General features: G+C 41.3%; 1 protein-coding gene across 7 annotated transcripts in view; it reads left to right on the top strand.

Moving 5' to 3' along the window:
- ST3GAL6 (ST3 beta-galactoside alpha-2,3-sialyltransferase 6) overlaps window positions 1–12385 on the top strand; it is a 62857-nt gene that overhangs the window by 36885 nt on the left and 13587 nt on the right. For 6 of the 7 annotated variants that reach the window (XM_032299292.1, XM_032299296.1, XM_032299291.1 and 3 more), the window contains 3 exons: window positions 1650–1727; window positions 4227–4330; window positions 5673–5736. In XM_032299292.1, coding sequence (XP_032155183.1) covers window positions 1650–1727; window positions 4227–4330; window positions 5673–5736 — 246 coding nt within the window. Of the gene's footprint in view, window positions 1–1649; window positions 1728–1892; window positions 1963–4226; window positions 4331–5672; window positions 5737–12385 lie in introns of all 7 variants that reach the window. The other variant, XM_032299297.1, reaches the window with a different exon arrangement.

Raw genomic sequence — 12385 nt, 5'->3', positions numbered from 1 at the left:
GTATTTTTTCCCAGTGTTTCATACTGTGTCTTAAATCATGTTTCTAACTTGGGCTTACTTGATGAAAAAATGCTGATGCTTCTGCATTTGGTTTCATTACTGCTGGATTGAAAACTAATTGTAATGGTTTTCATGGAAGGACGTTAGGCAAATGACCACTGGAAAAAACCCAGTGCCAGGAAGGTAGTTTTGGCCCCAACGTTTTAGGCTTTGGACCCAAATATCGGGCTAGAGAATTTTGAAGTCTGATTATATACTAAATGAGGGCTACATCAAAGGGATCTATCCCTACACCTTTGCCACATTCTCTGTCCTACCCTTAGTAGTGGAAGACAAAAATAGAAAAGAAAGCAAAAATCTTGCTAGATTGCTGCTTTCCTACACTCCCTATTGTTGTTCACAGGGAAAATGATAAAGAAGAAAAGGATGTAAATCAGCACAGCCTTTTGTCATCCAGGGGGAAGTGACCATGTTACTCCTAAGCTAACACATTACTGTAGTCACAGCAGGTACCTTGGGATGTTAGCTCAGACAGGTGTTTGTGCAATGAACTTGCTTCTTTAAAAATGAAGACAGATAATTGTGCTTTTCTTTTAAAATGTCACCCAAAGGTTGTCTTCATGATATCCTAAAACAGTTTGTTTTCTATATTTAATGAGAAATCAAATAATATACTTCATTTTATCCCATAATTGAGCTTTTATAGTCTCATGTGCTGGTCCACCATATTTATGTATAAATCAGGGAGTCCTTGCCATTGTGCTATTCACAAAAGGTGTTTTCCTGCATAAGGAGTTTACTAGCCTCATAGTTCAGAAACCTAGCAGTTCTAACCATGGGGATTTTGTACCCACAAAAATGGAAAATTGTGTCTGTCCGTGAAGGGTTCAGGATATTTCCTTCATTTTGAATCCTGCTGATGATAGAAGAAAATCGATTGTTTTTTTTTTAATACTAATTCTTCACATAATTGATGATCATTAACCAGTTTCTGTATTGAGCTGTTTTCCTCTTTCCTGGCTAAGTCTGGATCCTGCCATCCACCACCCCTTTCATTTATGTTCCTTGTTATGCTCTGTCATGTTTCACAATACCCTTTTAAATTGTGGAGACAAGTACTCCATTCAGGAGCACACAAGGGCCTAACCTATGCCAAGAATAGAGGACACTTAGAAATGACTCTCGAGCATGTGATTTGTGGAGTCCCCCGGATCCCAATGCAAAGGTCTGTGGATCCTGCTCATGTCAGGTGTTTGTGTGGTGTTCGATGCTGGTGTGAGTCAGCAGATGTGGCAGGAGGAGGTAAATAGCCACGTGCCCTTGGGGTGAGTCTGGCTTCTGAGCCTGTTTGTGGCTTCTGCAGTGTCGTGATCCTGTTTCTCTGAAGGTCCTTTGAATCACTGCCCTTGGAATCACTTCCGGGTTGCTAATCACCTCAGCCTTTCCACCCTCCCTTCCCTATATCCATGAAGCTCAGGTGTGTGTGGGGCTTGGCGAAGGTCCTGGCAAACCTCAAAGAGTGCAGGGAGGATTTTTGTTTGCTGCCATGGAACCTCTCAGGTGCCATGAATGAGTTCCCAGGGCATTTGCTTCCCTTTGGGCGGGGTGCCCGGTTCTGGTTTCTGACTGACACTATTTTTGTCTCATAGGGTGGCACCTGTGGAAATGAAACGGAGAAATAAGATCCAGCCTTGTTTATCAAAGCCAGCTTTTGCCTCTCTGCTGAGGTAAAAATATACCCCCGAAAAACCCTGTGGCATACGAAATATTCCAAATGTGCTTGTAATCATTGTCCACACTTATTTTTTTTTAATGCAAATCTTAGCAGTATAAAGTGGATGCCCCATATTTAAGGAAGAGCTTGAATATCCTGTCTCTTTTTGTGCTTTTAGTCAGAGCTCTGCATATATTTTAAGAAAAGGCATTGAGGAATTCAATCAAACCAGTATTCTTTTCACACAGGTGAGGCTAGAGAGGTCTGTTTGTGTTTGATTACAAAAAACTGAATTGTTCTTAGGGTTTTATTTTTCCCCCTTGTTCCCATGTTATTTTCCACCCTGATTAGTTTGTGCCTTCTCCTTCCTTGCCTCTAGGCTAAACTTTTTGAGTGAAATTTTCCCTTGTATTAACTTCTACTGAACCACATAGAATGCAAATAATGATCAGTCTACATAAAATGTAAATGATTATGTATTGTGGCTCTTGGGCTTTGTAAAAACTTTTCTATTCATATGTGTTCTTTTCCTCCTCACCTTGACTTTGACAGATTGCTGGTCAAGATACTCTAGATAACAAGAAATAAAAGTCTGTTCTAGGCATGTTTAATTGTGCAAAAGAGGCACAATCTGTTCAGCACTTTTTCTATGAAGCATTAAGGATTCATTTTTTTTTTTCCTATTTTATTACTGCACCTTTTTATTACTGGTTTTTAACTCTTTGGGACTACAGATCCCTTTGCAATCAGTCAACTCTCTGGAAAACTGCAAATACATAAGACTTTTTTGTATATGATTTTAAGCGTGCTATGGCGGCTTGTACTCTTTCCAGGGGTATGTGTTCATTGAAACTGGAATGGCGTTTTAAAACTTTTTTGAGGCCGGGCGCGGTGGCTCACGCCTGTAATCCCAGCACTTTGGGAGGCCGAGGCGGGTGGATCACGAGGTCAAGAGATCGAGACCATCCTGGTCAACATGGTGAAACCCCATCTCTACTAAAAATACAAAAAATTAGCTGGGCATGGTGGCGCATGCCTGTAGTCCCAGCTACTCAGGAGGTTGAGGCAGGAGAATTGCCTGAACCCAGGAGGCGGAGGTTGCAGTGAGCCGAGATTGCGCCATTGCACTCCAGCCTGGGTAACAAGAGCGAAACTCCGACTCAAAAAAAACAAAACAACAACAACAAAAAAAACCAAAGAACTTTTTTGACTGTGACTCATAGGAAGAAATACATTTTATTTGGGACCTAGTGCAAACACATATTTGTAATAAGAAAAAAGTAATTTTTACCTTTACTACTCCAGATACACTGTGTTCTTGTCTATTCACTTTTTTTGTTTTTTTTTTTTTTTGACAGAGTCTCACTCTCCCCAGGCTGGAGGGCAGTGGTGGGATCTTGGCTCACTGCAACCTCTGCCCCCCGGGGTCAAGCAATTCTCCTGCCTCAGCCTGCCGAGTAGCTGGGACTACAGGCGCATGCTACCATGCCCAGCTAATTTTTTTTTTTTTTTTTTTTTGTATTTTTAGTAAAGATGGAGTTTCACCGTGTTGGCCAGGATGGTCTGGATCTCTTGACCTCGTGATCCGCCCGCCTCGGCCTCCCAAAGTGCTGGGATTACAGGCGTGAGCCACCGCACCCAGCCTCCATTCACTTTTTTAAAAGATGCTGATCATGACTCACAAAACTGATTTACTGAGGCACATATGGGTTGCAGACTGCAGATTAAAATGCTGCTCTAGAATTAAGGTACTCCAGAACTTTATTGAAAAAAAAGATACCTTTCCCTTTCTGAGAAAACCCGAAAAGATTAAAGTATTTGTGCAGGATTACTTAGCAGGGTATGTAAGTCTATAGTGTAAGTAACAAGTAGATTGGTGTTTGTCATGTGGACAGTATTATCTGAGGGCAGTATTATCTGAGGGCAGTCCCCTAGAGTGTACTTGAGGCCACTTTCTCAGAAACAGAAAAGCCAGCAGCAATTTGGAGAAGCTCTTTTGGGAAACCTGCAGCTGTTTTCTTCAGCGTTAGAAAGAGAACATCTTTCCTTAGCATTAGGCTTGGGTGTGAATTTCAGCTTTGTCATTTATGTGTTAGTGACTGCAGACTTGTCACAGCTGATACAACTTCACATGTATGATACTTTTAAATTTAGAAATAGTGTAGCATCAGTACTTTCATAATACTACTTTGTTTCTTCCTATATATGGCTATTATGTTAGCACTTGGTATTGGCTTGTTTTTAAGTTTTCTTTTTACTTCCTGAGTTGTAACATAATTTTCATTTTAGTAGCTGTAAAGTGTTTTCAGTTGCGTAGTTCCATTGCATACCCCATTCTATGCAATATTTCAGCACTGTTTAAACTTATTTTTAAAAATTAAAAAAATTATACATTTTCATATACGCAGTATAACAATATGAATTATATGTATAGTTACTTTTAGTTTTGATTTTAAAAACTTGCAAAGATAGTAAGTATTTGGCAAAATCACTCTTTATCCTTTCCTTCCAGGTTTCATCAGTTTCACCCTTTTCTGTGTGCAGCTGATTTTAGAAAGATTGCTTCCTTGTATGGTAGCGATAAGTTTGATTTGCCCTATGGGATGAGAACATCAGGTCAGTAGTAGTATTCTTACCTGGTTCTGTCAAATTTGAGTGGCGTTTGATGAGAATGGCATGTTAATGTAATTTTAAGGGCTTTTATTCTTTCTGCTTCCTAATGGTTTCCAAAGGATATGATTTTGGGATGGAATGAAATGAATTACATTTTAAAATATAAATTCCCACTCCTTTTGAGGCAGTAGAGAAGCAAAGGGTAAAAGGTGTAGATTTGTTGTTGTCATTGAGAAACTACTTTTTACATTTGCTGTGCCACCAGGTAAGTGATCCATGTAAGTTCTGGTGCCTTGTTTTATTCTGATTTAGAGTTAGCAGGAAAACCTGAGCGTTAACTTCCTTCCTAGCTTCCCATGAATTCTTTTTACTTGTTTTGTTTTACTTCATCAGCAATTCTTATCCGCTTAAGTAGCCTTTTAATTTAACCAGTGGATATTTTCTTTATTTTATTTTTATTCATGTATTTATTTATTTAGAGACAGAGTCTTGCTCCATTGCCACGTGTCAGGCTGGAATGCAGTGGCGAGACCTCAGCTCACTGCAACCTCCGCCTCCCCGGTTCAAGCAATTCTCCTGCCTCAGCCTCCCAAGTGGCAGGGACTGCAGGCGGGTGCCAATACGCCCAGCTAATTCTTGTAGTTTTAGTAGAGACGGGGTTTCACCATGTTGGCCAAGATGGTCTCGATCTCTTGACCTCGTGATCTGCCCACCTTGGCCTCCCAAAGTGCTGGGATTACAGGCATGAGCCACCGTGCCTGGCCGTTATTTTTGTTAAGTTGAGAAATAATTATTCCATCTTCTAATGATAAAACACCTTCCCTTCTGCTTGTTGATAACTGATTGGCCCCATATAGCATTAAGCTCTAGATTTTTGAGGGACCCTAAAAGCCCAAGGTGACAAGTCCAACATTATGAGTTAGATTTTGCTTATTCAACTGATCCTGTGAGGGTTGGAGTTGCATTTTTTGTTTTGTATTTTAAAAATATTTTACACAGAATTTTTAGAATTTAATTGGCTTAAACTTACTATTTATTTCCATTCTAATGTCAATTTCAGAATCGTCTGCTATTACTTTCAAATTACTTTTTATGATTATTTTTCAGATTAAATGCGTTGTTTTGGGGGTAGGTTTTGGAAAGCGTCTTTGGAAAATTTACCATTTTGAATGGGCCTACTGAGTAGTGCTGGCTAATTGTAGTTGTATCATTAATTTTTCGCAGAATAAATCAATGTGGCCACGCTGCTTGGAAATGGGTTTGTGGGACAGGGAGTAAAGTGGTTTACAAAGTACTAAAAAGACGTGATTATCCTTGCATTCATAACACTCTATTTGTTTTCTAGCGGAATATTTTCGACTTGCTCTTTCAAAACTGCAGAGTTGTGATCTCTTTGACGAGTTTGACAAGTGAGTTTATTTTCTTGCTTCTAGCCTGGCTATTAGCTTCAGCTAAGCTGGTTCAGTATATACCCCAAGAGATGTAAGATGTATTTACTCAGGAAAATTTCATAGCATTTGTGCATAACCACAATTTCTAGTAGTAATTTCTTTGACACTTAAAAACCTACAAAATTAATTTAGATGCTGCATAACTGGTTGGCTCAAAAGTTTGCAGAGTCTTGATGATAATCAGCACTGCTCCCAAATCAGGACATTTTAAACCCACATTCACCTTTTCTAAGTTGTTCCTGTTTAAGGGTTAGTGCACCCCCTGCTAATCAGCTCACGCCCTCTCTTTACAAGCTGTTTCCCATACTTTGCCATGCATCCTCCAAACTGCTGATGAAGATTCTTTCTGTTTCACTTATTAAGAAGATTATTAGATTGGAAGCCACTCTCTTCTTTTTTAATCAGAGTTATATTTGAAGGACAAATATGCTTGCTTTGATGTTTTCTGACTATAGTTTTTAGACAATTTTGTCATTAAGTTAACCCCATATAAATTGAATTGCCAAAAGTAGACTCCTTCGGAGTTGGGCTTATTTCACGACGTTTCAAGCTTCCCTTTAGAATTTGGCCAGTGTGCCAATGTGATAATATGGGCAGTCTACAGATGTCAGGCCTCCATTAAAAGGAAAATGGCAGAAATTACTCTATTGCCCAAGAGAACAGGAGTGCTATTTTTTGGGTGCAGAGAATGGAGGTAGTGAATAGAGGTATGAAAGTGGAGACAGAGTTTGCCATAAGAGCAGTGTTAGATTTTGTCCAGGTTTATCTGATTTTTCTCTGTTGGAAACCAAGATGCTTCAAGTGTGGATTTGTGTAATGTGTATTGGTTCATTTCAGTTTTTTATAATTTCAAACTCTGCCATCAACCTAATCAATTTTAGTTTTAATTGCGTATCAACAGCAACCATAAAATTTTTCAACCCTCAAAATTATGTGCTCTGATTTAGAGAATATTGTTTTTTGCAGACCTTTCACATAAGTGCTTTATGTTGATTCTCTCTAATTCTGTAAGTTTCTGGAGAAACTGAGGCTAGGCACACAGGTTATTATACTTGGTAAATGCCAGATCTAGGATGTGAACCTAGATAGTTCTAACTCCAATGCCTGGACGTCTGAGTTAAGAGTAATAAAGGTGGGCCGGGCGCGGTGGCTCACGCCTATAATCCCAGCACTTTGGGAGGCCGAGGTGGGTGGATCACGAGGTCAAGAGATCAAGACCATCCTGGTCAACAAGGTGAAACCTCGTCTCTACTAAAAATACAAAAATTAGCTGGGCATGATGGTGCGTGCCTGTAGTCCCAGCTACTCGGGAGGCTGAGGCAGGAGAATTGCTTGAACCCAAGAGGCGGAGGTTTGCGGTGAGCGAAGATCGTGCCATTGCACTCCAGTCTGGGCAACAACAGCAAAACTCCATCTCAAAAAAAAAAAGAGTAATAAAGGTGTCCGGGCACTGTGGCTCACACCTATAATTCCAGCACTTTGGAAGGCTGAGGAGGGTGAATCATGAAGTTAGGAGTTTGAGACCAACCTGGCCAACATAGTGAAACCCCGTCTCTACTAAAAATACAAAAATTAGCCGGGCATGGTGCATACCTGTAGTCCCAGTTACTTGGGAGGCTGAGGCAGGAGAATCACTTGAACCCAGGAGGATGAGGTTGCAGTGAGCCGAGATTCGCCACTGCACTCCAGCCTCGACAACCGAGCGAGACTTCATCTCAAAAAAAAAAAAAAAAAAGAGTGATAAAGGTGAGTCCTTAAATGTTTGCAGCAAGAATCTGCAAATCTTTTTAAAGATGCTTGACTCTGTAAATGCAAGATACTGTCAGGATTCTGGAAGATATGTGATTAGAAATTTCGTTCTTGCCTAAGTTTTATGTAAGAACGAGACTATGCTTTATTCAGCTGCCTTCATAACCTCTTCTTCCACAGGTGTTCATGTGTTTGTGTATGCCTCCATCAGGCTAATTTTTCTCTTCTTGCCGAGTTGGTCTTGCTGTTTCCTGCCCCTGTCCTCCTGTCACCAGAATCTCCCCACTCCCCATATCAGGCTAAGTTCATTTTTTAGCATTTCTTTTGTTGGGAGAGAAGTAGGGCATAGTTGGTGAGGAGGGACTGAAAATCATGATGACTGCAGGAGTCCTTTAGTCTGAAGTTGCCAAGGGTCTGAAGCGAAGTAAATGCATAGTCAGAGACTCTTTGGATAAAGAGTGAATGACAAATATCCCTGTGGGATCCCCACAGAGTGAGCATAGTGACACATGTTTTGTGACATCACAGATGCTCAGTTATCACTGCTGAGTTGCATGTTTGACCTATGCAAACCTTATTTCAAAAATAGATAATAATTTATTTATGACACTATTATTTTCTATTTGCATAGCACTTAACTTTTCAGAGGAGTTCATGTGTAACATTAAATTTTGCTTATATTTGAAGGGGAGTCATTTGACCTTTATCATGTGCCCGGGGTAAAACACATAGAAAAAAAACAAGCCAGGCTATGCCTGAGCAATACATTTTTTGTCAAATCCGGAAAGCCAGAATGGACTGAATTGCCTGAATGCTGCCTCTGAGTCAACTTAGTTCCCCAAGTGACCTTATGTAGTTCTCATTTCTCAGCCTGGGAATAAAGCTCTAGAAGAAAGATGTCTGAGAACAATCTTTCTTTCTCAGGCAGAGAATTTAGACTGCCCTTGGTGGCAGAGTCCTCCCTGAGCCCCCGGCTCGTGGATTTGTGAGCTGGGCGCACGCATGCAAGGAGGAAGGTGTTGATATAGGCTGGCTTGTCCTTCCTCATGGATCTGTAGGTCAGAGAGGAGGAGCTGAGGTAGAGGGATTACTTTCAAGTTACTTTTCTCTATCTTCTGCTTTATGTTTATATAATTGCTGGCCTTGCTCTGTGCTTATTTCTTCCTGCCTGTGCTCTGGAAGTTGCTTGGCGTATATTGAGGTGTAACAGCTAAGCACAATTTTTTTTCCTACCTTTTATTCTCCGTCCATCCTCTCTGTCCCTTCTAGAAAGGGTCAGATGATGATGTTGTTTCAAATCTGAAACCTTTAAGATTCTACCAGATAAAAATTGTAGTTTTTGTCAGACATCTTGTACAGCATGTATGATGCCTCAGTTGGGATAGATTCCACTGTGAATGGGAAAACTCAAAATATCAGTTGTGATTGTAAGAAGGAAGTTTGCTTTTTGTTCAGTTTCCATGCAAATGAACTCTGCAGGTAAACTTCCCAGGGCTGGTTCTGTGAGCATCAGGGACCAAGGTCGCTTCTCTGTCTTGATGTCACCATTCCTGAATATACAAGTTGTTCCTTCTGGTCCAGTATGATGGCTGGAGTTCCACCAATCACATCTACCTCCCTGCCAGCCAGGAGGAGGAAAGGGCAAAGGACATATCCAACCCTTTAAGACATGCCTCCTCCTTTAAGGACATCTCCCAGAAATCACGTTCAACACTTCCTTACCTCCAGCGATGTGCTGGAACCAGTCGGTACCAATTTGTGAGAGCTGCATCTCTTCATATTGAGCTCCATATTTACTGCCATCAAGGTGAAAGTTTGAAATAGCCAAGGTGAGAGTATTCGTACCATGGCAACTGGCAAACATTACAAATCAGGGCTTCCCCCATTCATACTCCTCCCCCTCCCCCAGAACTGACTGTTAAACATTTACTAGCAACCTGTTTGCACCCCATCGGATAGGACTCCATCACAAGGCCACCCCTAGCTGGAATGTGGACCGAAAAATGCAGTCTGTATTCCAGGTGACTGTGTGCTCACCTTTAAAAACAGACATGATTTTAACAGATGAAGGAAACAAGCTTATTGGGGGACAAATAGCTGTCTTTACCGATATTCTGCATCATTTCCATTGTCTCCATATATTTTTGTGCCTGGTCACTTTCAGGATTCTGAAATCAAATATGTGACTAACAACGAGCTCAGTGCATCTTTTTTATATGCTGCTGCTATTGATTTCTCATGGACTCAGGTTCTTCTCTTTATTCTCCAAAGCACAGCCAACACAAGGCAACCATGTTTAGCAAACTGCACTAAAGACCGAGGACTTTGTAAGACAATTGCATGAGAGAAAAGGAATGCTAAAAATGTGCCCATATTCCAACGCCCTAGTCCTTCCTGGCTGTCCCTGTAGCTCCTTAGCACCAGTCTGCCCTTGGTCCTAAGAATTAATCCTGTCCTAAGGATTATTGCTTTTTCTGTTTCCTCACACAGCCAGAAACAGCAGCAACCCTAAATCATCAAATCTCGGCTCCCACTGAAAATGCACAGAAAAGCTCCCCATCCCCAACCACCAACATTGCCTTCTGAAAGCATGCCAAGTTTTATGAAGAATGCTTTAGTCCTGCAGCACAGGTGGTTATATAGTAACTACACGTAAATATCTTACCTAACAAAAGCACCTGTGTCAAGTCAGTTGCCTGCTAAATGGACAAAGGTTTGTAAAAGCTGCCTGGTTACGCTGTCAAGCAGAATCCATTATGTCAGCATCGGCAAAGCTGGGTTAGATTGGCTACCAGCCAGGCCAGAAGCAGGCCCTTAGAAAACTTAAAAAAGAATTAGACATTAGTGGTGTGTTTATTAAAAAGAGTCCTAACCATAAGGAATGTGAATATCTGCATCCCTACTTTAGACATTCTGCTGTTTTGCACAGTTTCTTTACATTGCAGGATTTTTAGCCAGGAGTGCTTGAGGGTAAGTTGTGATTCTGCACCAACAGAGTGAACATATGTAGTGAATATGCGGGAGCAGCCCCTGCCTGCTTTCTAGCATCTGCTGTGGTCGGATGTTGGGTAAAGATACAGAAATCTCGGTACTTGTGCCAAAGAAATGGCCACATCCATCAGAGAGTAACGTACAAGACTTAAGTGATTCCCTTGCTTCACAAAAGGCCACACTGTGAGTAAAGAGGTCAGGTTGCTAGACCAAGGTCCTAAGAGGTGCTAAGTGGAGGAACCAGAACTAGCGACCAGGTCTCCCACTACAGTTTCTTGTGTAGTTTTAGGATCTTCTGGCTGGAAGTAATAGTCTTCACTAGCAGTGATTTAAACTAAGTGGAAGTTTATTATTTCCTGTATTGCATAGACAAGTGGGTTCAGGTCTGCAGACTTGTGGCTCCAAATCTGCAGTGTGGGCTGCTATGGCTGTACAGATTGTGGATTGCACAACTCCAGGGAGTGCCGATTCATTCATAAGATTATCTGAATGGTGCTCCCCGGCATTGGACTGTGTACAACTTGCACATATGTTTGGAGTGGCCCTGGTTGGGGATTGGATTAGTGGCTCTGTGATGTCAAGGCTCGCAGGTAGTTTTTCTGTAGTTGTCTTTTTCTCTGATTTGTAGCTGCTCTTTTTGTTACCACATGTCAGTGTCTAGGCAAAAAGGAAGAAATAAGTAACAAAGTATCCTGTGCACATGACTCTTTTCCCAGGGGCAAAATCTCTTTCAAAAGAATTTAACAGACTTCCCTAATATCTTATTGCCCAGGGATGGATCACATGGCTGCGTCTAGATGAAACATTGGCAGAGGCGATGAGCTCAGCGTTGTAGGTTTAGGAAAGCAGCGATCTGCTAGCAAGGCACGTGGGGTCATGGGTGCTGGGAATGTGCCCAGTATGTAGATCGTTACACTGAAGGTAGACTCATGTGTTTTCATGTCTGTGATGCTACTGAAGGGAAGATGCATGTCAAAAAGCATTTTGAAAAAAAAAAAAAAAAAAAACAACACATCATAGGTCATTTGAAATGGGCAACTCAAGTTTGCTTCCTCTATATTAAAAAACAACACATCATAGGTCATTTGAAATGGGCAACTCAAGTTTGCTTCCTCTATATTGGTTGTGTTTGATGTTTCCCTCTGCATAAGGTAGTGGCTCTTCTGGCTTTTGCCTGACTTTATGAGAAAGATGCCTATCCCCTGGGGAACGTGTAACTTCTTAGTACCCCTGCTTTAGCAGCTTTCCAGATTTTCCATTAACAGGTTCAGGAACGCTGGGCTTATTTTGTTTTCCGGGTAAGCAGTTTAGAGCGTGTGCATTTCCCTACCTGTTTCCAGAGTGGTAGGAGGAGTCACAGGTAATTGGTTCTCCAGACACAAAGGAGGGAAATAACCTCCACCTTCTTCATGTAACAACCAAACTGAATTCTACAATGTACAGCCTGTGAATCAGGAAGTGTTTTAGATGGGAGGATACAGAGATCTAAATGATACTATTCTTTCCTCTAGGGACTCACAATTCACTACAGCTATTTTTACATGAAGGTTATGTTAATTAAATATGTGAAGTTTTACAGTTGCCCAGAGGACATTGGAAGTCATTGTTCGACACACAAAAAGGCAGAGGAAGCCAGGATCACAAGCCAAATGGATGAAGTCAAGGGAGAATGAATCATTCCTTTCAGAGTATAGGATACCTGCTAGGGGGAGAGGGAAGCAGTGACTAATGAGGAGTGTGTTTCAGACAGCTTATCTGTACCCTTCCATCTTTCCCAGAGCCATGGTGGGACTACGAATACCAGCTGTAGATAAGATGTTACTGCCGAAGAGCAGCCCTAAAGATGCCCTCAAAAGAGTTTCTACAT

Source organism: Sapajus apella, unplaced genomic scaffold, assembly GCF_009761245.1.
Source record: "Sapajus apella isolate SASKATOON/1434 unplaced genomic scaffold, GSC_monkey_1.0 scaffold40, whole genome shotgun sequence".
Taxonomy (NCBI): domain Eukaryota; kingdom Metazoa; phylum Chordata; class Mammalia; order Primates; family Cebidae; genus Sapajus; species Sapajus apella.
Note: the sequence above shows the minus strand (reverse complement) of the source record. Positions and strands in the feature narration are given on the sequence as shown.